General features: G+C 35.4%; 1 protein-coding gene across 2 annotated transcripts in view; it reads right to left on the reverse strand.

Annotated features, from left to right (window-relative positions):
- Positions 1–24163, reverse strand: part of LOC136032871 (protein phosphatase 1L-like) — a 59192-nt gene that overhangs the window by 15064 nt on the left and 19965 nt on the right. For both annotated transcript variants that reach the window (XM_065713289.1, XM_065713297.1), the window contains exons 3-4: positions 11838–12082; positions 6349–6568 (exon numbers count right to left, since the gene is read on the reverse strand). In XM_065713289.1, the coding sequence (XP_065569361.1) occupies positions 6349–6568; positions 11838–12082 (465 nt within the window). The remainder of the gene's footprint in view (positions 1–6348; positions 6569–11837; positions 12083–24163) is intronic.

Here is a 24163-nt window from a genome sequence, read left to right on the forward strand (position 1 = left end):
TTGATTAATATACTTTCTGTCCTTTAATGTTAAGTTACTGCGATCTCTCTCTCTCACTCTCTCTCTGTCTCTCTCTCTCTCTCTCTTTTTATATATATATACAAACACACACACAAACACACACATATATATATATATATATATATATATATATATATATATATATATATATATATATATATATATATATATATATATATATATATATATATATATGGTAAATGACGACTTATACTTACTTACGACACGACTGCCTGTCCATGGATTATTCTTTATGGTTGATTGTATATGGCTATGCTGTTTAATTTAAAATATATATATATATATATATATATATATATATATATATATATATATATATATATATATATATATATATATATATATATATATATATATATATATATAATCAAAAAAGAAATCACCAATGCAACAGCACAAACACGTAAAAAAAAGACAAAAGGAGAAAAGGAAGACTGTTTTCCTACTTTAGTAATTAATAAAGATCAGTACTTGAATGAGGCCTTAACTCAACACATCCATACAATTACATAGATCAAACAGCATAGCCATATACAATCAACCATAAAGAATAATCCATGGACAGGCAGTCGTGTCGTAAGTAAGTATAAGTCGTCATTTACCAAATATATATATATATATATATATATATATATATATATATATATATATATATATATATATATATATATATATATATATATATATATATATATATATATATATATATCTATATATATATATCTATATATCTATATATATATATATATATATATATATATATATATATATATATATATATATATATATATATATATATATATATGTATATATATATATATATATATATATATATATATATATATATATATATATATATATATATATATATATATATATATATATATATAAATATCAGAAACAACAAGGTCTAACCAGGAGAATACACACTTAACTATAGGGTTTTGGCACTTTAAATTCCCTACCCAGGCAAGTGGCGTGCCTACCATAAATTCCCCATGGTATCCCCGCGTTAGGTATCATCCCCATAATATATGCCTATGAAAAAACAAGCAAATGTAGAACAACCAAGTAACACCAAACAAGCTTATTTTACCTTAGTTCTGGCTAAGACCTGGCTAAAACCTCAGATAGTGAGAAAAAACCTGGACTTGTTTATTTAATTAATCTGTCAATTGTTAAAGGACATTTTCCTTCGGAACTGAAACTGTCTAAAATCATACCTTTACATGAAGGTGGGGACCCCTCGGACCATGTAACTGGTGGGAGATTACCGTTTTACCTTTATTTATGAAAATTTATGAAAAAGTTATTTGTAAGCGATTTTATAATCTTTTGGATTCGAAGAAAATTTTGTATGATGGAAAGTTTGGTTTCACAAGTAAAAATTCCACTAGTCATGCAGTACACCATCTTTTACGTTTTGTTGATAATGCACTTGAAAATAATATGGCTCCTTTAACTATTTTTGTAGATTTCCGTAAGGCTTTTGACACTGTTGATTTTAATAATCTTCTAGGTAGATTATGCGAGCTTGGGCTAGGTAATACTTGTGTAAAGTGGTTTTCATAGTTCTTGTAGGGCTGCTCTCTCAAAGCTGCTTTGTCAGATATATTAAGCAGAGACTTCGGTGTTAAGTGTGGAGTGCCTCAAGGTTCCATGCTGAGACCTCTTGTTTGTCTAATTTATGTTAATTCGTAGGCTTCACATATTGGAGTGGAGGTGCTGACCTCTTTTGTGGACGATACTGCGATAACCGTAATTGGTAGTTTGTTGCAGGTTAAACATATGGCTAATTTAGCACTTGAACATTTACGTAGTTTTACAGTTGGTAGCTCCCTAGCAGTCAACGCATCTAAAACAAATTACATTATCTTTAGTAGAACAAGTAGGTTACTTAATGATAATGACAACATATTTTTTGGACATATACCCATTAAACAAATTTTTGAAATTATCTATTTGGGATTTTATTTAGATAATAATATTAGTTGTAAAAAGCATTGTAGCGTTATTGGTGCGAAAATGGCTACGGGTCTAGGGACCTAGGATCTAGGGTCTAGGAATTCTGAGATGTGTAAAAAAAACATTTCTGTTCAAAATTTTAAAAAATAATTTGTTTTTCCCTTGTTCCTCCTTATATAGATTACGGTTGCGTTCATTGACCCAGCAGTTTTTTTTATTATAAAAAGATCCAGACTTTGCAAAACAAAAGTATTTGATTGATTGTTGACATTAAAGAGCAGGTTGAATCCAAAACTATTGCTAGCTTTTCTTGGTGTAATGTTCTAAATGTTGGTCAGATTTATGACTACCAGGCATCAATTTTTGTGTTTCAGAGCATGAAACATATATGCCCTGAGTATTTCCATTATTATTTATCCACGGACCAGGAGCACCATAATTATGTTACAATCAGATCATCATATGTGGTTCATAATCTGGGGCCTTTTGTTTGGAATAATCTGCCGGCTAGCATCAGGGAGTCTGCCACTTTATATGGGCTAAAGAATAAATTGAAAACCAACTTGAAGACTTTTATTTAACTAACAGATTTTGAGCGGCAGGACGTTTTTGATGTCTTTTTGCAGTTTTTTTGCGGTAGGGTGGGGGCTGAAACCGGTAAATAATATTTAATATTATTATTTTTTTTGTATTGTGTTAATGTGCATCTGTTGTTTCTTATATATGAGATAAGCTAAGTGGATAATCATGAGTTGTTATGTTTAGATATTTATTTATCTATATATATATAAAAATAAGTTTTCTGTGAGTGTGTGTGTGTGTGTGTCGAGTGACGTCATGTTTGTGTGTCGACTGACGTCATGTTTGTTGATTGACGAAATTACACACCGGGACATCGGGACACAAATGACGACCGGGACACCGGGACATCTATATATATAAAAATAAGTTGTCTGTGTGTCTGTGTGTCGAGTGACGTCATGTTTGTGTGTCGACTGACGTCATGTTTGTTGATTGACGAAATTACACACCGGGACATCGGGACACAAATGACGACCGGGACATAGGGAATATAAATGACGACCGGGACACTCAAAGAGAAAGCGACCGGGACACAAGGAATGTTCGATTAGCAATCACCATCAACAAAGCACCGTGACACAAATGACGACCGGACACAGGGAGTATAAATGACGACCAGGACACTCAAAGAGAAATTACCGACCGGGACACTGGAACACAAATGACGACCGGGACACCGGGACACAGGGAATATAAATGACGACCGCGAGACTCAAAGAGAAATTACAGACTGGGACACCGGGACATAAATGACGACCGGGACACAGGGAAACAACAACAACAGGGACGCCAGGGGGCACAGGGGGATATATAAACGACGACAGGGACACAGGGAATGTTCGATCAGCAATCACCATCAACAAAGCTCAAGGGCAATCATTAGAATAATGAGGTATAGATCTGAATACAGATTGTTTTTCCCATGGGCAATTATATGTTGCATGTTCAAGAGTGGGTAAACCTGACAATCTATTTATATGTGCGTAGTTAAATATATATATATATATATATATATATATATATATATATATATATATATATATATATATATATATATATATATATATATACATATATATATACTAGCTGATGGGGTGGCGCTTCGCGCCACCCCAACACCTAGTTAGTGGGGTTGCTTCACACCCCCCCCCCAAGCCCCCCCGCGCGCGTAAGTCGTTACGCGCCATATTAGTTACGCGCCATTGTAGTTGTGTCCCTATGTTCCACCTGTGAATATAGATATATATATATATATATATATATATATATATATATATATATATATATATATATATATATATATATATATATATGTTTTTAACTACGTAAAACTTGCGAATATACAACATTCTTTGCTGTCCCATTGTCTGTGCATATAAATAGATTGTCAGGTTTACCGACTCTTGAACATGCAACATATAATGGTCCATGGGAAAACAATCCGTATTCAGATCTATACCTCATGATTCTAATGATTACCCTTGAGCTTTGTTGATGGTGATTGCTAATCGACCATTCCCTGAGTCGCCATCGTCATTTATATATCCATCGTATTTTATATATTTTTTTCTTTTTAGTTTTTTTGTAGTTTTTACCTTTTTTTTTAGTTTTTTTATTTTTTTTTACTTATGTCCTGGTCGTCATTTATACTCCCTGTGTCCCGGTGCTTTGTTGATTGCTAATTGAACATTCCTTTTGTCCCGGTTGCTTTCTCTTTGAGTGTCGTCATTTATTTAGATTGTCAGGTTTACCGACTCTTGAACATGCAACATATAATTGTCCACGGGAAAAACAATCCATATTCAGATCTATACCTCATGATTCTAATGATTGCCCTTGAGCTTTGTTGATGGTGATTGCTAATTGAACATTCCCTGTGTCCCGGTCGTCGTTTATATTCCCAGTATCCCGGTCGTCATTTGTGTCCCAGTGTTCCAGTCTGTAATTTCTCTTTGAGCGTCCCGTTCGTCTTTGTTTGATGGTGAGCTTTGTTGCCCCTTGAGCTTTGTTGATGGTGATTGCTAATCGAACATTGCCTGTGTCCCCGTCGTCATTTATGTCCCCCCTGTGCCCCCGGCGTCACCGTTGTAGTTGTGTCCCTGCGTCCCGGTCGTCATTTATATTCCCTGTGTCCCGGTCGTCATCCCGGTATACATTCGTTTGTCCCCCCTGTGCCCCCGGCGTCACCGTTGTAGTTGTGTCCCTGCGTCCCGGTCGTCATTTATATTCCCTGTGTCCCGGTCGTCATCCCGGTATACATTCGTTTTTGAATTGGTATATGATGAAATAAATTTTTAATTTTTTCCCTTTTTTTCCTTTTATTTTTTTTTATTGGTTTTGACCTTTTTTTAGGTTTTTTAGTTTTTTTATTTTTTCTTTTTAGTTTTTTTTTGAAGTTTTTATCTTTTTAGTTTTTTTTATTTTTATTTATATTTTTTTTGTTTTCTTTTTCTCCTTTATTTTTCAGTTTTTTTCCTTTTTTTAGTTTTTTTTTTCTTTTCTAGTTCTTTTAGTTTTTACCTTTTTTAGTTTTTTTTAGTTTTTTAGATGAAAATTTTTTTTAGTTTTTTTCCTTTTTTTCTTTTTAGTTTTTTATTGGTTTTTACCTTTTTTTTAGCTTTTTCAGTTTTTTTTTCGTTTTTTCTTTTTACTTTTTTAGTTTTTATATATTTTTTTTTTTTTTTTTTTATTAATTTTATTAGTTTTCTTTTTCTCTTCTATTTTTCAGTTTTTTCCTTTTTTTTAAGTTTTTTTTTTTAGTTTTTATTTTAGGTTTTTTTTTAGTTTTTAGTTTTTTAGTTTTTTTAGTTTTTTTAGTTTTTTAGCTTTTTTATTTTTTTTATTAGTTTTTATTTTTTTTTGTAGTTTTTGCCTTTTTTTAGTTTTTCCACAGTGGATCGTCACCTGATCCACAGATCCACAGATCCACAGACAACTTATTTTTATATATATAGATATATATATATATATATATATATATATATATATATATATATATATATATATATATATATATATATATATATATATATATATATATCTATATTCACAGGTGGGACACAGGGACACAACTACAATGGGACGTAACTAATATGGCGTGTAACGACTTGGGCGCGCGGGGGGGGGGCTTGAGGGGGGGGGCGTGCGAAGTGCCCCCACCAACTAGGTGTTGGGGTGGCGCGAAGTGCCACCCCAACAGCTAGTAGAATATAAATCATAACATCAATTAGCAGCACAAGTCCTTAGGGCTTTCTTTTTGCTGCAATAATTTCTTAGTGGTGTCATTTTTATATATGTTTGTATTGGGGATAGAAAAAAACCCTACCTACCTACTTACCACCCGGCAGGCAACATAGTATGTTGCAGTAATTTGTTTATGTAGTAGCTTGGAGCCGATATGACCAAAATATGAACATCATGATTTGAAAAATATGCTCATGACCTAAACAATTAATGAAATCATGAACTTTGGTCTTTGTTTTGGAAAATCGAGTTATAGACTTTGCTGTGGCCATCAGTAAATATACAGGTGAGATCCCCTCACGTTCGACTGGACTGTAAAAAAGTTTTTTTCTCTAGTGGTACAAATTGTAGCTGTAGTGGTAGAAATTGTAGTAGTAGTGGGAGAAGCAGTAGGCATAGTAGTAGTATATATTTGCTGAAATTGTAGCCTGTGTTTAAAACATATATACATATATAAAGTTCTGAACTAGATGACATTCAACTTAAATATTTTTCATTTTTCTATCTTGTCCTTACCTTTCTTTGCATTTTCTATTTTTTTCTCGCTATCTTTAATGTTTCCTTCACTACTTGGCTGCTGGACTTTATCCTTATTCGTCTCACAAGAGCGCTGATTGTCTAAGCCTATCAAAGGCTCTTTGGAGCAAAAGCAACTTGTAGCAATATGCTTCCTGACAGCTTCTATCTTTTTTCTAATTCTTTCAACCATTCTTTTTTGGATAAACTCTGCAGCGAACTAAAAAAATAAATACATAGCACAATTTATATATTGGGAATAAATTCTATTATCGAGCATAATAGTTAATGGCTTTACACGAAGGATGAAAAAATAAAAGCTATTTCAATAATTAATATCACCTCAGAAAATATGATACTCAAAACATGCATCACTCCATATTTTGCCCTGTAATTATAGACCACTTTGTACTTATTTGGGCTTGCAAATATCCACCATTTTTAATTATCGATAAAAATAACTTGGTTCCTTCTTTCTAGGAACAGTAAATTGGAAAAAATCAAATCTGAAACTTGACCTTCCGACAACTTTTATCTTTCCATAGATTTTGAGCTAGGTACTTTAAAAAAGTCATTTAACGCAGTATTTATACACTTAATGAGACAGCTAGGAAAGTCAGGGCAAATAATAGCAACAAAATTCAAAGTATAATTATTACCGGTGACTTAGCCCATCGGTTTTTATTTGAGGAATTCAATAGGACAACTTTGCTTCGTTTCTTAATTCAAAATAGGGTAAAATATTCTAAATTACTCCTCATTTGTCAGGGAAACGTTCAACAAAAGGAATTACTTTTGATTAATTCGAACTCAATATTTTGAGTTGCCCTTCAGTCGGTCAGTGGCGTGACTCTGTGGGCTCAGTCCGTGTCGACCCTTTTCTCTTTTGGATAGTCATATTTGGAGAAATCTGGGGGGAGTTAAACAGGAAGGGTTTTTGAAAGCATAGGATGGCTGGTCCTCGACCCCCTACTGCACTTTGCCAGCCGAAGGGCCATGAAGTGGAGATCAGCACTCCAGTTCGGGAATGTAAAGTTCAGTGCCGTTTTCTTTACCTTTCTTTTACGCCTGTCAAACTCTCATGTTAAAGTAAAAATGACAATGTTCAAAGAGTCAGAAATATAGATAGCTTAGTGATTCTGTAATATATAATCATTGTACTATTCTATTATCATTTATATGTAATATTTTGAACATTTTCAAAGGAGGATTCTTTCGACCATATTAATTATCAATTATTGTTCAACCAAAATATTAGTTCGATAACCACCCCAAATCTTGATTTCACATTGATTGAAATTTATTTAACCATTATATTATCTTTTATATTATCTTATTTGCTATTGAAACGGTAAGACTACTTTAGATCTTTGTTGTCTGTCTGAGAATTGCTTTTAGGCTAATTATCGAGTTAAACCAACCCTGTTCTTTCCATGCCAAAGAATCGCAAATAGCTAAATTAACTTCATGTGATTTGGAGCAGGATTTTGGTTCGGATACAAAAAAGGAATTAAGCTTTCATATTTCTTTTAGATCTTGGTTTTTATTGTTTATTTTCTGAATAAAACCTAATCCGTTTTTGAATCAGCTTGAAAGATATGTTTTGTAAGTCCCTGGGCAGAAGTTACACCAATCCGCAAGCCGTAAAAGGACTGTTGTATCGCTCCGTAAAGACGTCAGGCAAGGTTCAATTGTATCTCTGAGTTACTCTTATGTCCTGCATAATTATGGTGTATCCGATCCAACAGTCTGTGCTAACCGTGTCACCGAGAATTTCGAGAATTCTCTTAGCGAGAAACGCTAAGGGAAGAACGAACCCATGGCTAGCCAGCCTTTGCTGGCGGTTTTGCTAATTTAAATAATGTGTAAATACGTTTGGTGATCTTCCCTAGTATGACTTTTCTTATCTTTTTCCTTTGTTTTACTCTGTTTCAATTCCATGTAAAATTTTGGGCAATAATATTACTTTTTTACTTACTTGAAAATTACTTACTTACTTGAATGAAAAATGGGAAAATGAGAAAGTACCTGTTCATCCATAGACAAACAATTGTCTGCTACTTTCATGTTTTAATTAAGAATGCTACTACTAACTACTTACCACAGCATCAAGCTGATTGAGACCAACACAACTAAATACGCTCCTGTTCCGTCCTCATTTATTCAAAGCCTCACTCTTTGTACCCTCTCAGGAAGCTCCCATTTCCATTAATACCGTGGACTAAACCCCAACCGTGGACGACCTGCTTTCTGTTTAGCCCTAGTAGTCCAGGACTTTTAGGGCTTGACCCGGACAAAATTGCAATATAAACGAAAATGGTACCAAAATGATCAGAAAAAAATTCTGTACAACATACTAAAAGTCCCCATAAATCCGAGTGGGGCGAGTACCCGAAAAACAGGGGAAAAGGGGGAAATGCGGGGGAAAATGGGAAAAATGCCGAACATGCCCAGAAAATAGTTTAAAGTGAGTTTTCTGGGGTTTTCACATACGCTGATTTCGAAATTGACATCTAAAATTCAGTATAGAAAAAGAGTACTACGGAAAACGGGGGAACAGGGGAAAGAGGGTAGAAAAGAGAAGAATACAGGGTAGGGGTAGAAAGCGGTTTGAAAGATATTTTCTGGGGTATTCCTATCTGGTGATTACGAAATTGAGAAATAAAATGATATAAAAAAATCGATTAACATAAAACGGGGAAATGGGGGGGGGGAGGGAAAAAGGGAAATATACAGGGTAGGGGTAGAAAGCATGTGGAAATGTGTTTTCTGGGGGTTTTCTATCTGCTGATCACGAAACTGACCCCTAAAATGAAGGAAAGAAAACGAGAACCATGAAAACCGAACAAAACTGGAGGAAACAACGGAAAAGGGGAAGGGAGGCCTGACTCCTGAGCCAGCTGCTAATGGCTAATAAGTAGGCCTATGGACAAAATAACTCGCTTAAGTATCAAACTTGTACTTTCTTGAATCACAGACATTTCTTACAACCATTTGAATTACTAAACATAAAGAAAACAACCGCTTGGCAGTTATATATAAAATGGCTATTATATGTAAAATTTGCACTTTCGAAGGCAGTATAGTTGACTTGAAAAACACAGCATTGATATCACTAGTCGAGCTCCTCGTCTTCGACAATCTCGTTGTCCCTGTTCAAACAGTTGATACCCTGACATTCTCCGCACGCGAACGTACACGCTAATCCATTTTTCTTGCAGCTGCATCGCGAGTTCTCGCAGCCTGTCTTACAGTTGCATCTCACGACACTCAAAAGAGTCTGAGGTGCGGGCAACAAATGGGTCATCACAGGTGAGTATTTATGGTCTCTGAGGACCCAACCCCAGTCAGCCGGGTCGAGGTCAGCTGGTTCCCCTTTCCAACGGGATACCTGGAGGCGCACTCGCTGGGAGTGGAATGAAGCTGCAGCTTCGGTTGGCGGAAGCCTTTCAGGCTTAACAAACGCCGTAGTATTAGACGAAGAAACTTTTTCCAAGAAAATTCGATGTCGCAGCTGAGTGAGATCTTCGTTTGGTCGTGCTTTATACAAGCTGAGGAGAAGATATTCACCCGCTTTCACAATTTCATCTTTGGACGATGATTCATCCAGAAACACTTTGCATTTTTTTCTGAACACTTCGCTCTTCTTCAAAAGAGGTAGCACAGCTTGCTTTCCAAGTCCGAAAACTCGTGAGGTCGTGTCACATCCCAAGAGTGCGTGCCCTACCAGAAGCAGCCTGGATACTTCTCCCATTTTCTTTTGCACTTCGTTGAGGCACCAGAACCGTGTTATCGCTTCTTTTGCGTTCGTTGACGATTCGAAGTAAAGTGTTTTTGCATTAGGCGGGAGGTGATACAAGAGTAGAATCAGAAGGTCAGTGTCGTTGCCAAGAACTATTGTTTCAGAGTTTTCTGCTTTCGTTACGGCAGTCTTCACGATTAGATAGTCAGCATCGTCCTTCGCATGGACGACTTCAAATCCTTTGGCTCTGAGTTTTTCCCCGATGTAGCTTATAATTCGCTGTTTGTTCTGAGAGTTGCTCAAAAACTCTTCTTTCTTTTTCTGGAGCTTCATCCCTAAACTGAAATCGATCACTTGATGCTGGCTTCCCTTACACCGTCGGTTGTGCGTAGCATCTTTCGTGGTTGGACCAGCGCTGTATCCATCGAAGACAACAGTAGGGGAGGTACAGCGTCGAGTAACGAAACTAACATAGCTGTCACAGATTGAATCATAAGTATCACCAATCTTCCTAGGTACTTGCTGAAGCAGCCAACCTCCGTCAACTACAGTGACACGATCTGACACTGGCATGTGGTGAATCGAGTCCGTGTTCGCTTCTTTCCATATTGCTGACTGGGGACTATTGGATCCGCTAGATGTCATTCCATCAGGATAGGTTTTGTCGTCGGCACTGGAACTCCGCGATGACTAGTCTACCTTGCTTCTCTTACTGGATGTCGAATTAGAACAGGATTATGTTGACGAACCCACGCGCTTGTCGATAACGGCGAGGAATACGGAATAATGTAATTTCAGTATTTTTCCGTATTTCTTTCTCGAATTTTTTTTTGCCTTTTCCGAACCTATGGGGTAGCCGAACCTCTATAGATCTCCTGTATTTGTTCTCGAACTTTGTTTTAGATGTCAATTTTATAATCAGCAGATAGAAAAACCCTAGAAAACACATTTCCACATGCTTTCTACCCCTACCCTGTATATTTTCCTTTTTCCCCTCCCTCCCCCCCCCCATTTCCCCGTTTTATGTTAATCAATTTTTGTATATCATTTTATATCTCAATTTCATAATCACCAGATAGGAATACCCCAGAAAATATCTTCCAAACCGCTTTCTACCCCTACCCTGTATTCTTCTCTTTTCTCCCCTCTTTCCCCTGTTCCCCCATTTTCCATAGTACTCTTTTTCTATACTGAATTTTAGATGTCAATTTCGTAATCAGCGTATGTGAAAACCCCAGAAAACTCACTTTAAACTATTTTCTGGGCATGTTCGGCATTTTTCCCATTTTCCCCCGCATTTCCCCCTTTTCCCCTGTTTTTCGGGTACTCGCCCCACTCGAATTTATGGGGACTTTTAGTATGTTGTACAGAATTTTTTTCTGATCATTTTGGTACCATTTTCGTTTATATTGCAATTTTGTCCGGGTTCGACCCTTTTTTGAGCTAAAAGTCCTGGACTATAGATGGTTGGCCGAAACGGACAAAATTTGGCAACCTGTCATCCTCCATTCAGAGGACATCTTAACCATCTCAACGCTTTCTCTCATTATAGCACAAGAAAGTGGGATTAAATCAAGTAATTTTATATTTTTAGTTTTTTTTTTGGTTTAATGTTTCACATAGATGCTGTTGAATTGTTCTACCAATGCAAGCTCAAAAAGGAATTCTCCTTCAAATTCATTTTCCATGAACGTATTGATTCTAATTCTTGAAACAGAAAAACAAATAAATTCAATAATTGGGTTACCTCCCCTCCATGCCCGTCATAAATTGCATATATTCCAATATCTTCCGTATCACTAATCGAATCAATCATTGTAAAGCGATCTTCCATTTTAGGTCTGCGACCTCGCAATGCAAAACAGGCTGATTTCTTCCCTTTAGCTTCCCAAACTTCATTGGTAGAAGAACCTTCCAAGGAAGTGGCATCTGTCGTAATGGCAAGCCCTACTGCTTCAATTCTAGTGAGATAACATGCGCTTCGGAAATGAGCTGCAAAAAAGTTATTGTCGTTTGTAAGATTTGCTACATATCCATCTACGTGTCATTTGGATTTTAGCATATGGTAAAAATTTCGGCACATACAAGAAATTGATATTTCAAATGAAAAACTTAAACGATATCGCTTTTATCTAATCATTATGAATGCAAAAAAATAAACTAAAATACTCATGAAATATTTTCATACAGGAAATTTTAACATTAAAAAACGAATGAGACAATTTAAAAAAATCATAGATTACTCTTTTGGGGGGTGGGGGGGGGGGGTGGGGGATGGGCGATTGTGAATCAACTATAATGTCTTATAAGAGATTAGTATTTAATGGTAGCACCGTTTAAAAGACCTTACAAATGTGTCACCTACTAATACAAAATTTAGTATAGAAAATCTTAATCTACAATAAATTAAAACAAGAACAGTTCTTTAATGGTGTTTTCACAAAGTTTAGACCTCCGATTGGCTAGAAATAGAGATAACTAAATGCAAAAAAAAGAAACAAACATTACTATCAAAAGTAATACAAATGAGATATACTTCAGCATATACTCAACTCGGTGAATGAGGCATTTTTCATATTTGTCATCAAGCTCTGTACTGCTACTATTACAACAACGCACTTGAGCAACAACGAGATCAAGATTAACACAGCTGTGCAATTTATTCCTCCAATCAAATCTATCCCTGACTTCATATTTTACCCCTCTTATGAGCTTCCGATTTCTCTTTAATTTTTCGTTATGAACTCTTCTTACTTCATTCGGAGAAAACCTGTTTTTGGGTTCCGTTGGATTGAACCACCGTGTAACTGAACCCCAAGCAACTGAATCACCGTGTAAGTGGATCACTGTAAAACTGAACTCACGTGCAAGCCACCTGATTTAATATTGGGTAAAACACAAGCCAGAATCTTTATTTGATCAACCTTGTTGGAATTACATAAAAAAACAAGTTTTTTCAACTGAAAAAGTAGAAAAAGTAAAACTTAAGACAAACAGAAATTATTACGTATATGAGGGGGTTAGCCCTTGGTCAATGCCTTGTTCTTTCAGCTAAAGTTTGTATTTTTTCCAATTATTTAAGAATGACCCCTGCGCCACAAAGGGCGTTTAGTTAAAATAGATAGCTCTTTTGAAAGTACTACAAAAAAATTTTTAGTGTGAAGAATGAGGTATTGAAGAGGGGATGAACCCTCCTAATATGTGTAGTAATTTCTGTTCGTTACAAGCTTATTGTGTGCTCCTTAAGTTCAGTTGAAAAACTTGTTCTTTTTCATTTAATTTCGGCTGTTTTTTTTAAATAATGCTGGGGAATTTGGCACCCCTTTATGGAAAGTTCTCTTCACCCAAGAAAAATTCCTCCATGGAAAGATCTTCCCACGTAACCTTCTACCCCCGAACCACCAACCCGGAAATAAAACCCTGATAATATATGTATACTTCCCAATAACCAATACTATATGTAAACAATGGGCCAACCTCACAATTTTCTGCCCTTCCCCCGGGTACTGTAGCGGGTTAAGTCGTCCTCAAAGACAGGGCTATTAGATTTTTCGACTAGGTTAAACAAACTGGTTATCTCAAAATTCTGATCCAGTGACTTTGGAGAAAAATGAGCATGGGAGAGAGTTATTTGCTCTCCAGCTTTTTTATCACTTAAAAAGGTTAATAATTTTAATTTCCGTTCGTGTGAGCCCTCTAGAAATATTCTAGGACCACTGAGTCGATACGATCACCCCTGGGAAAAACAAAACTACGAATAAACACGCATCCTTGATCTTTATTCTGGCAAAAAAAAAATACAAAATTCCATATTCTTGCAGATAGGAGCTTGAAATCTCTACCGTAAGGATTTATGATACTCTGAATCTGATGGTATGATTTTTATCAAGATTCGATGACTTTTAGGAAGCATTTCTCCCTTTTTCTTTAAATAAGTCACATTTTCTTAGGATCGTAACTTTTATGGATAAGACTAAACTTGATGAAACTTAAATATTGGAAATCAGCATAAAAATCTGATAAAAATTCCATTTTTAGAGCTCCGATTACTATTGAGCCTTACCTACAGTTCGTTACTACGAGCTGTTTGATTGTTTGCTTTTTAAAGTCACAATATAAATGACAGTGAACATGATTAATAAAAAAGCTTTGTTTTGTTGTTGAAAAAACAAAGAAAATAGGGCATAACAAACTCTTAAAGCCATTTTTGTTTCTCCTTTTATATGTCTATTAATGTGGGTTCCCTTAGCCCTATCATCACTGTTTACAGGTCTAGGAAATTACCTCCCTCCTTTTCCCATGGAAAAATCCTCCCTTGAAAAATAACTTCTCGCGAATATTTTTTTTGAGTTCTGTTATTTTTTGTTAAGCTGAGAAGTGCTAAGGAAAGTGGAAAAGAAAAATTTATGTGTAAGTCTTGCTCCCCCTCCGTCCAAAACTGTTCTTTTCATGGACATCCTCAAAATTCTCTAACTCCCCCCTTCAGAATACTCCCACATGAGAAATACCCATATGTTGCCCAATAATAAATACGATCAAGGGTAAATGACAAAACTTAAAAAAGTGCTTAAACTTCTGTAATGGGGTTCTCTGATTGTTTTGTTGCTGGGGAGAGAGGGAGATGCCTCAAAGAGTATATTTTGATGAAAAACCACCTGAACTCTCATTGAGCCTTTGGATAAATACATAAATAACTCTAGAGGAGATACGAAAAGAGGAAGGACGTAGAAATTAGTTATAATCCCCGGGTGATTATAGTCTTTTTATAAGTTGAAAGTGATTGGATGCCAATCAATTACGAGGGATATTTCTCAGGGGGAGATTCTCACGGGGAGGAATTTTCCATGGGGGGTGTTTACCAAAAAGTGGTATTTCCTGGAGATATTTCATACAGGATGTGTTTTTCATGGGGGCCGGTTGCCCTCCAATCACTTTGGCTTTAAAAAGGGCACTAAAACTTTCAGTTTCCCCTCGAACAATGAACACGATTAATGAACATGATTAACAAAAACCTCAACAGTCATTGGGTCAAGAACTGTAGGTTATTGCAAGGTACCCATTGTTAAAATCTAGGAATTTTATAGAAGGGATGGTCGTACTGACTTTGGAGAGAGGGTTCATTCGACTAAAAATGGAATTTCAAGTTTAGTTTTGACGTATCAAAGGTAATCAGAAGACAATCAGCCTCTTCTTCTTAACCGCCTTTTTACTCCAAATGCATCCGATCAAAATAAAATTTCAAAATAATCTAAAGGCCAAATAACCAAGCTTCTGGGATTAGAAACCCAACCTATAGCTCGTGGAGCAAGGGCTGTAAGTTAAGCTAGCTACTCAATGTAAACACATAAAGTTTTTATAGAAAATATTTTATATGATTTTGAGGGGGGGCTCAATCGATTGTAAATCAAAAGTTCTAGTAAAATTTTTAAAATCTAAGTGATCAAAGGGCTTCCACTCCCACCCTCCTTTCCCCCCAATTACATTCGATCGATAATTTTGAGAAGGCCATTAGGCTATTTTATTCAAAACCGATAAAAGGTCAAATAACTATGCCTCTGGGGTTTGCAACTGTTAGCCCCTGGTGCGAGGGCTGTAAACTTTACAAGTTTTCTATTGCTATCATACAAGGTGTTTTTTCTTTTTGTTTTTTTTTTTAAACAGTTCGTGGTAACGAGCTGTAGTAAGGAGCTATCCGGCTCAAAAGTAACCAAAACTCTAAAAAACGGATATTTGATACCAAGTTACATCAAAACAATCGTGTTTTATTTCTAATTTCAAATATATAAGTTTCATCAAATTTAGTTATACCCACTAAAGTTACGAGCCTGAGAAAATTAGCTGTATTTTAGAAAATAGGAGAAAACGCCCCCTAAAAGTCATATAATCTTAACTAAAATCACACCATCAGATTCAGCCTATCAAAGAACCCTACTGTCGAAGTTTCAAGCTCCTATCTACAAAAATATATTAATTTTGTATTTTTTGCCAAAAGACAGATAACGAATGAGTGTTTATTTGTTTTTTTTCCAGGGATGATCCTATTGACCCAGTTGTTCTAGAATAGTGTGACAGGGCTCATTCTAACGGAACGGAAATGAAAAGTTCTAGTGCCCTTTTTAAGTGACCAAAACAATTGGAGGGCACCTAGGCCCCCTCCCGCGCTAATTTTTTCCCAAAGTTACTGGACACAAATTCTGAGATACCCATTTTATTCAGCATAGTCGATAAACGTTACAACTATGTCTTTGGGGACGAATTACTCCCCAACAGTCCCCGTGGGAGTGGCTACAATTTACAAACTTTGACCAGTGCTTATATATATTAATGGTTATTGGGAAGTGTACAGAAGTTTTCAGAGGGATTTTCTGGTGGGGGAGGGAATGAGAAGAAGGGATTATGTGGGGGGAACATTCCATGGCGGAATTTTTTATGGGGGAAGAAAATTTCCATGAAAGGGACGCAGGATTTTCTAGCATTATTTAAAAAAAAACGATAAAAAAAATTAATGGGAAGAAGTTTTTTCAACCGAAAGTTAGGAGCAACATCAAAACTTAAAACGAACAAAAATTATTACGCATACGAGGGGTTCACCTCCTCCTAATACCTCGCTCTTTACGCTAAAGTATTTTTAGTAATTTCAAATATTTATTCTACGGCCTTTCTGATTCAGGGGCCACTCTCAAGGAATTGGAACAAAATCTAAGCTTTAGTGTAAAGAGCGAGGTACAGACGAGGGGACGAACCCCCTCATATACGTAATAAAAACCTACGAATATAGAAGTTAGTTAAGTAAGCTAATTCGTAAGTTATGTAGCCTACATATTTTACTAATAAAAACGTTCGTAAAAAATTAAAAGTTCTAGTTGCCTTTTAAGTAACCAAAAATTTGGAGGGCAACTAGGCCTCCTCCCACGCTCCTTTTTTCTCAAAATGATTCGATCAAAACTATGAGCAAGCCATTTAGCAAAAAAAAATAAAAATAATAAATATCCAAATTTCGTTTTAATTATTATTCATCTGCGGAGAGCCAAAATTTCTGTTCGTTTTAAGTTTTAATATCACTCCTTACTTTCAGCTTAAAAAACCTGTTTTTTTTTATTTAATTATCAAGAAAAGAGAGTTTGTTTGATCCTATAAATAAAAATAAAGCATGGAACATTCAGGTCAAACCTCAGAGAAATGTCAAGAAGAATTCCTAACACAATCGAAAATCTTTTTTGCTTTATTGGTTGTTAAAAGGAAGTATCAGCAATATCTACAATGGCTGATAGAATCAGCCGTCACATTGTTAGGAAAATGTTTAGGATATCTTCAACTAAATCAAGGGGTACTTTGTGCATCTAGTTTTACAAGTTTTAGCAATGTGTCAAAAACAGCTGAGGGTATAGACCTGAGGGAATAAAGTTTAAACTTTTGTTTGACATGCTGAAAGACTGATGAAAAAAGGCTAGAGTGCACCCAGTACCCCTCCCGTATCCTTTTTAGCTACAATCTCCATGACATCTGATCCAAATTCGTTATCTAGATTCACAAAGGTCAAATATTTTAAACACATACGTTTATTACTTAACGTCCAGAAAGGTCTGATTCATCTGAAATAAAGAAAAATCATCCAGCTTTAAGGGTCTGTGAAATCGGATCTTCTTTTTTTTTGCAAAAATAAAAAAAAAGCTTTCTTATGAATGATATTGACAGGCACTTATATCAAGACTTTAAGAAACAAACAATTGGAACAAGGCTGAACATGTAAAAATTCTAAATTGTGTTTTATCCAGTGCTATTGCTTCATATTTCTACAATACTGAAAAACCGAGCTCAGTGGCTCAGTTGTACGATGGTTCAGTTACAGGAAGGTTCAGCTGCAAGGTGGTTTACTTGCAGGGTGGTTCGGTTGCACGGAGGTTCAGCTACACGGGGGCTCAGTTAAATTGAATTTAGTTGCACGGGGGTTTAGTTGCACAGGGGCTGGAATATACAGGGGTTCTGTTGCACGGTTAATCACATACACAGTGATTCAATTACAGGGGTTCTGTTGCGTGTGGTTCAGTTACATACACACTCTTATTTTTGTTCTTGGATGCATAACCAAAAGAACAGTCTTTGAATATCTTCAACATCTGTAAGTGCGTACTCTCTTTATTAAAATTTCCTATCACTGATTTGAAGTGAGCCTTTACAATTTTGTTGTACTTCTCGTCAGTGTAGAAGGGATACCTTCCAAGTGATTTCTTCACAGGGATATGAAGTAGTTCAAAAATTTCAAATTTGCGTGAGACTTCCTGAGAAGGCGTTGGTCTACAAAAAAAATGTGATGACTGCCATTGTCATGGACCAGAGCTGTTCCAAAAGTCAGACAGCCTCTTTTTCTGTTTTGAATAGCTCTCCGTAGGAGTCGCAAAGGTTTACAATATGGTTACACTAACTTTAGTTTCCATCTGCAAAAATTTCAACAGAAAAATTATTTTTATTAAAAAAAGGCTACAACAACTGTAATAGCAAATGCATCGGTTTATTAAAATGGTTTTATTTTTGTCCTACATAGAAACTGAGAGTTGCCTTCTGTTTAAAGTTCACAAGCGATGTCATTTTTTGATGCACACAAGAATTCCCAAAAAGTTATGACTGTTCAGCATTTGTTTAATTTTTTGGTAATTGACGTGCATGCAGTTTAGTTGTTTTGTTGCTTTATTTCAGGCTTTTCGTATGGAGCTTACGTCTTGTCCCTTATCTTCTTCTATAATTGAACAAGTGTCTTGGGTACTGTCTACTCAAAACTAATAAGAAGCTCAAAGAAATTTTAATGTCGTTCATTACTTTCAGCAATTTTTTTATATTTAATTTCTGATCGTTTTTAAATAATGCCAGTAGTTTTAAATAAACCTGACCCCACCTTCATGGATAAACCACCTCACTATGGAAATATCCTCTGGACAATTCAATCCTGGTGATAATTTACCCCAGACACCTATTCTTAACCACTCTGCACGTAAAATTGAGACGGAAAAGAGAAAGCAAGACATATAAAAAGAACTTTGTACAAGAATTCTGGCAATGTCCAGCAGTGTATAATTTTTCCTGCCAGGTTCATTCCATGAAAACTTCTCTTCCCATGGAAAATTTTCCCTTGTAAAAGCCCCAGTAGAAAATTTTTCCTTCCCCCACCCAAAAATATGTGCATGCATCCGAATAACAAACACTATACGTAAACAATAGGCAAACTTTATAATGAAAAAACTTTTACCCTGGGGCTGTGAAGAGGTGGGGGTCATGTTATACCCAAAGGCATAGTTATAGGGCCTTTCAACTATGATTACCGAAATGGGTATCCAAAATTTTTGATTGGACGATTTTGGGAAAAAAGTGGCCTAGCTACCCTTCAATTCTCTGGTCACTTGAAAATGGCATTATAACTTTTAATTTCCGTTCAAATGAGCCCTCTTCTGATATTCTAGGACCACTGGGTTGATACAATCATCCAAAGGAAAAAAAAACAAAACAAATAAACACACATCTGCGATCTTTCTTCTGGCGAAAAATTCAAAATTCCAAATTTTTGCAGATAGGAGCTTTAAAAATATACAGTAGAGTTCTTTGAAATGCTGAATCTGATAGTGTAATTTTCATTACGATAACTTGACTCTTAGGGTCACTTCACCCTTTTTTTTTGAAAATAAGAAAATTTTTATCAGGGCTAGTAACCTTTGATGGGTAAGACTAAACTAAATGAAATTTATATATATATGAAATCAACATAAAAAGCTAATCTTTAGATATATCTATTGCTATCAAAATACTTTTTTTAAATTGTTCTTTAGATTTTTGGTTACTATTGATCCGGGTCACTCCTTGCTTACAGTTTGTTACCACGAACTGTTTGAACCGTAATTTCCTCAAATTTCTCTTTTGGTTGTTATTAAGCATGTAAGGGAGTTGCGCCCTCCTCAGTACCTCGCTCTTACCACTGAAGTTAAATAATTCCTGCGGATCAGGAATCATACTTAAGGAACTGGAACAAAAAGTCAAACATTAACATAAAGATTGAGGTACTGAGAAGGGGACAACCCCTTCATATATATGTAATCATATATATGATAATTCATATATATATATAATAATTTCTGTTCGTTTTAATCTTAATGTTGTTCCTCACTTTCAGTTAGAAAAAACTGTTTTTTTTTATATCTAATAACAACCACAAGGCGAAAACATGCAAAATCTATGGTTTGTTATCACATAAAAATCATAGTTAAGAAGCTGCTTAAGATAATATTAAATGGCAAGATTTGCCGAAAAATAACAAACAAATTATTGTTTAAAATCGGTCATTATTTAACAGAATTCTAACTTTAGCGTAAAGAGCGAGATACTGACGAGGGAAAGAAACTCCCTCATGTGCGTAATATGAGGAGACTTGCCCCCTCGTCAATACCTCACTGTTTTCGCTAAAGATGATAATTTGTTTTAATTCTCTAAGAATGCCCCCTGAATTCCAAAAGCTGTTTAATTAGATTAAATAGCTCTTTGAAATGAACCTACTAAAATTACTTAGCGTAAAGAGCGAAATATTGACGAGGGGGTGAACCCCCTCATATAAGTAACATTTCCATTTGTTTAAGTTTTAATTTTGCTCCTTACTTTCAGTTGAAAAAAAATCAGTTTTGTAAAATTTAATTTCTGATTATTTTTTTGAATAATGCTGGGAAATCCAGCCCCCTTATGGAAATTCTTTTCCCCCATAGGAAATTGCTCTATGGAGGTATCCTCCCATGTAATTCTCTTCCCCTGAGCCCCCCACCAGGAAAAAACCCTGAAATGTCTGTATCCCCAATAACCAATACTATATGTAAACAATCGGCAAAGCTCATAACTTGCAGCCCTTCCTTCGGGAGCTGTGGGGGGTTAAGTTGTCCTCAAAGGCATAGTTATTAGATTTAGTCGACTATGTTGAACAAAATGGCTATCTAAAAACTGTGGTCCAGTGACTTTGACTTTTCGAGAAAATTGAGCGTGGGAGGAACCCTCTTTGCCCTCCATTTTTTTCGGTCACTAAAAAAGGGCTTTTAATTTCTGTTTTAATGAGCCCTCTAATGGCATTCTAGGACAACTGGATCGATACGATTACCCTTGGGGAAAAAGCAACACCAAAAAGACAAATAAACACGCATCCGTAATCTTTCTTTGAGGGTTCTCTGATACGCTGAATCGAACGGCACGATTTCCACTAAGATTCTGTGACTTTATTCAGTGATTCACCTCTTTGAAAATAAAGCCAATTTTATCAGGCTGGTAATCGGTTCGTGGTAGGGTTAAACTTGATGAAACTTTTATACTCTTTTCCCACGTCACTTTCTTCTACTTGCTCCGCTATTACATCCAGCGTACCGAAAAGTATGTGGGTTGGTTATGGAAAAATTCCACCAAATCGTGGTCGGTATAACCGAAAAGGACTATGCCGTCTTTATTCTAGTTTTTGTGCCCCTGCTGTTTCTTATCTTTCTGGTTTTGCTTTCCTCCTTCGCAAAAAGGATACAAAGAAAATACGCTCAGGATATTTTAAGTATTGCAAGTATTTGCTGCGTCTGCCTCGGTGGTATCGGAGTCATACAGTCGTTTCTAAATTTGACATCATTGATGCGCCCTCGCGACTGAAACGTTTATCTGAAGATATATCTCTTAAAACTCAGCAAATGATGGGTGTTTTTGACCCTCTTTGGCCATTTTTTTGAATTGAGGTAATTTATTTATATTGTATGTTGTTATGCTGTTATGTTATTTATGTGTTATGTTTTTTTCTTGTTTTTTCTTTTTTTTGTGTGTTCACTCCACAGTCTTATGTATTTTGTGGGTTATAAATAAATAATAATAATTATTATTATTATTATTGTATATTTAAAATCACCGTAAAAATCCAATTATTTTGATGTATCTATTTGTATCAAAATTCCGCTTTTAGAGTTTTGGTTACTATTGGGCCGGGTCACTTCCTGTTCATTACCACGAACTGTTTGATATATTGTGCTACATGCAAACTCAGATTTGACTCCTAAAAACGTTTATTCAAATGGATCATCCAACAAAGAAAAATACATACCTAAAAATTTTAAACAGTTCTCTTGGCCTAGAGAAAGATTCTTGAAATTTCAATCTGATAATTTTTTTTTATCATTCATCGACAAATAAACAAGAAAAAAAGTACTGAGAAGAAAAAACAAGGATAAAATTTAGCCAGTGAAAAATAAAGGAAAATGTGCAAATAATTTGGTTGGAACCTCCGCTCCCGAATAAAAGATTCACTCTTGTTTGTTTTATATTCACTTACCCTTTCACCGTTACATAGAAAGGTTCTTTTTTTTAGCTTTAGTGTTTCTTATATGGTTTGGTTTTTTATATTGTCCATTGGACTTTTATCTGCATTTTTGATGTCTTTAATATTTTTTGAATTTCTATCTGTATTTTTATGAAGGTCAAGTGGAGGTCTCAACCAGATTGTCCGCCCATTTCTCTTCTATTTTTCACTGGCTTCGTTTTCTCAACCTACGGATTTCATCTTTTTGTCATGCGTAGCCAATGTGGTCTCAGACATTATTTCCCTTCACCCATTTTCGAACCCATTTTTGGGAAACAAAAACCAAAACAAACACTTTCCACTCCATTTGGGTTCCTTTGGCCAAAAAGACTTATAAATTTAGTTTCCAAATAAAAAAGTCTTCGTAGTCCTTTTTTCTGCCTCGGTTTTTTTTTTTTAGCTTTCGTGACCCATATAGGGGAACTTCAATTACCCATTTTTATAACATTGGCTGGGCCATGGGATCTTGAAGAGAAGGATATCAGATGACCAGGAAAAAGACAAACAGCTATTGCCCTCTAATCATTCTAAAACTAGTATTTACAATTCCCTGGAACAAGGCAGCCGTACTTTACTAACAAAAACAATTTTTGGTAAGGATCCTCAAAATTTGGGCAACAATTTTTTCAATTCAACCAGAAAAATAAAAAATGCACATTTGTTTACCTCTAAGTGGTATTCTAAAAGGGTCCAGAATTTGTCTATTCAGTAATCATAATATCTATGTTAATGCTGACGTGGTGAATGCAAGAAAACACCGTGTCTCGACATTTTATATAATGAATAAAACAATTTTTCCCTCAAAAATCCCATGTTTCGTAATAGCGTTATACTTTTTGCTTAAACATTTAAGTCCTTTAGTTCTAAAGCACAATTTTGGTATCTTCTAGCTCAATTAATACATACCGGTCATTCGAAATCGGCTTTGGATGCAAATGCCCTTATACCTTTAACCCATAACAAAACTGCCCTATTCTGATTATATCTAACCTGTCTTTGAAGTTCTTCCTCTCCCAAAATGTCGAGCCCCTCTAAACCATATCTTCCCTTTGTGCCATTCCTGAGCTGAGATAAATAACTACTAAAAGGAGTAATTATTTTTATATGTTGATTTCAACTCAGATGCCCCATTTCTTTACGAAAAACACAACAATTTAGATCAATCTTATTAGTGTTAGCAATCTAGCAATAGAATCCAGGAGTCAAGATTAATGACTTGTGTCTGTTCCATGATGATAAATATGGACTATTCTGTTAATCTCCTATTAAAGATGGTAATCCAGGCATCTCCTTTAAAATTTAATGTTAAAGAATAATATAATTGGCATACTAAAAAGCTTTCCTGTGTCAAATAACGCTAGTACGGAAAACTTTTATTACATCACTTTTTTTTATCAAGAAGTTGTCTTGTTCTCTTTGGCATAAAAATTTATCTTTTAAAAGGGGTAATATTCTTTGCCAAAATATTCACAAAGTCCTAAGTTAGGAACTTTCATTATTAGACCCTTGTCTAAAAGAAGTAAAGCTTCACAACTTGGCATGGACCGCCCTTTCTCCGAAGACATATCTTCCTTGAAATTTTACTCCCCATCATATCTGATGGGGATAAGCCAAGTGGGAAATAGGAGGGACAAAAGCAAACTAGGTGCATTCTGCCAATTTTTATTCTTAAAAATAAAATTAACTAAAGACTCCCACGCAAAAAAACTCCTTTCCATATTTATTAC

The sequence above is a fragment of the Artemia franciscana genome, chromosome 1 (assembly GCF_032884065.1).
Source record: "Artemia franciscana chromosome 1, ASM3288406v1, whole genome shotgun sequence".
In the NCBI taxonomy this organism is placed as follows: Eukaryota; Metazoa; Arthropoda; class Branchiopoda; order Anostraca; family Artemiidae; genus Artemia; species Artemia franciscana.